General features: G+C 38.5%; 1 protein-coding gene across 1 annotated transcript in view; it reads left to right on the top strand.

Moving 5' to 3' along the window:
* The window catches only part of LOC106013990 (carboxypeptidase A4), a 9,509-nt gene that overhangs the window by 2,391 nt on the left and 5,119 nt on the right, over positions 1–1,999 (top strand). The window contains exons 3-4 of the mRNA XM_013090964.2: positions 663–796; positions 1,829–1,934. Of these exons, the coding sequence (XP_012946418.2) occupies positions 663–796; positions 1,829–1,934 (240 nt within the window). The remainder of the gene's footprint in view (positions 1–662; positions 797–1,828; positions 1,935–1,999) is intronic.

The raw sequence follows: 1,999 nt of genomic DNA, 5'->3' as shown, positions 1-1,999 counted from the left end.
GGAGGGAGAGAGAGAGAGAGAGAGAGAGAGAGAGAGAGAGAGAGAGAGAGAGAGAGAGAGAGAGAGAGAGAGGCATGGGAAAAAGAAAGAGGACTAGTTATAAACACAAAGATATCCACAGACAAATAGTGAGATGTATATGTTTGTATGAACGTGTGTAATATGATCGTGTCATTCAGACAGACATACAGACAGACAGACAGATAGACTGACAGACAGGCAGACAGACAGACAGACAGACAGACAGACAGACAGACAGACAGACAGATAGAAAATTATCTGTATACACACATTTTTATATGTCAAAAAATGTGCTACATAAACATGCTTCAACATTTCTTTACCAATTTCTAGAAAGGCAGATAGGCAAACGGACAGACAAACAAACAAACAGACAGACAAACAGACACACAGACAAATAAACAGACAGACAATCAAACAAACGGACAAACAAACAGACAGACAAACAAACAAACAGACAAAAAAAACCCAGACAGACAAACAAAAAACCCCCGGTCAAACAAACAGGAATTCCGGCTATATCTTCGTATTAGTGAGTAGTGACATGGGCATGTTTGATGTGAGTTATTCTTTGAAAGGAACAAACAGCCCCCCCCCCCCTTAACTTAAAACAACCACTACCGCTCTCTGCCATATCGCAGCTGGACTTTTGGTTGGAGCCGGTGCCTGGTCGCAGGAGCAACGTGTTGGTCCCCCCTCCTCTACTGTCCGAGGTCAAATCCCGGCTTGTTGTCAGAGGCTTGCCCTACCAGGTGGCCGCCGATGACGTACAAGCGTGAGCGATTATTTATCTATATATTTGTTGATTTATTGTTCATTTATTCTTACATTCTTTCATTCATTCATTCTTTCATCCATTCTATTGTTTATTGATTTATTGATTGATTGGTTAATTACCTGATTGATTAATTAATTGATTAATTAATTAATTAATTAATTAATTAATTTATTAATTAATTTATTTTCTTTCATTCATTCATTCATTCATTCATTCATTCATTTATTTATGTATTTATTTATTCATTTATTCATTCATTTATTTATTTCCATTAATTAATAATTAATTAATTTATTTATTTATCTATTAACTATTTAATTCAATAATTAAATCATTCATTCATTAAAAAAATGAACTTTCAAATTTTTTTTTGTGGGTGGTTGGCATGTTCTCTGGTGGGGTTTTCTCCTCATTTCCTATTAAGTATCTATCTTCTTTATCTCTTTTCCTTCTTTTCTTTGCATTTTTACTCTCTCGTAACACACTCGAATCTACGGCACTTATAATATAAGTTATATGGCCTATTTGTGTTTCAAGTGCCGTGAAACTCTTACTAAAACGACTTTTGAAAAGCAACGACAACAAAAGACAGACAAACAAACTCGCAATCTTCAGGACTCCCTGCCCCCTCCTCTCTCTCACTCTCGTACTCTCTCTCTCTCTCTCTGTCTCTCTCTCTCTCTCTCTCTCTCTTTCTCTCTCTCTCTCTCTGTGTCTCTCTGTCTCTATATATCTATCTATCTATCTATCTATCTATCTATCTATCTATCTATCTATCTATCTATCTATCTATCTAGCTAGCTATTTATCTATCTCTGTGGCTCGCTTGCTCGCTTTCAATGTCTGTTTTTCTACGTCTCTCCCTCTCCCTCATCCGTCAGTCTCTCTCTTTCTCCTCGTCTCTTTCTCAGTCTCTCTCTCTCTTTCTATCTCTCTCTCTCTCCTTCTCTATCTATCTATCTATCTGTCAATCTATCTATCTATCTCTCTATCTAATAGTCACTGATCTGCCCCCCTCCCCCCACCTAGGATTGTGGACGCAGGCACAGCCCGTACCCCTGTGGACGAGGCAGAGAGGAAACGGGCCACTGGTGGTTACATCATAGATCACACAAACTACCACAACTATACACAGGTAGGCTGTGTGTGTGTGTGTGTGTGTGTGTGTGTGTGTGTGTGTGTGTGTGTGTGTGTGTGACA

This window comes from Aplysia californica, unplaced genomic scaffold (genome assembly GCF_000002075.1).
Source record: "Aplysia californica isolate F4 #8 unplaced genomic scaffold, AplCal3.0 scaffold01742, whole genome shotgun sequence".
Lineage (NCBI taxonomy): Eukaryota > Metazoa > Mollusca > Gastropoda > Aplysiida > Aplysiidae > Aplysia > Aplysia californica.
This window is presented reverse-complemented; position numbering and strand designations above follow the sequence as displayed.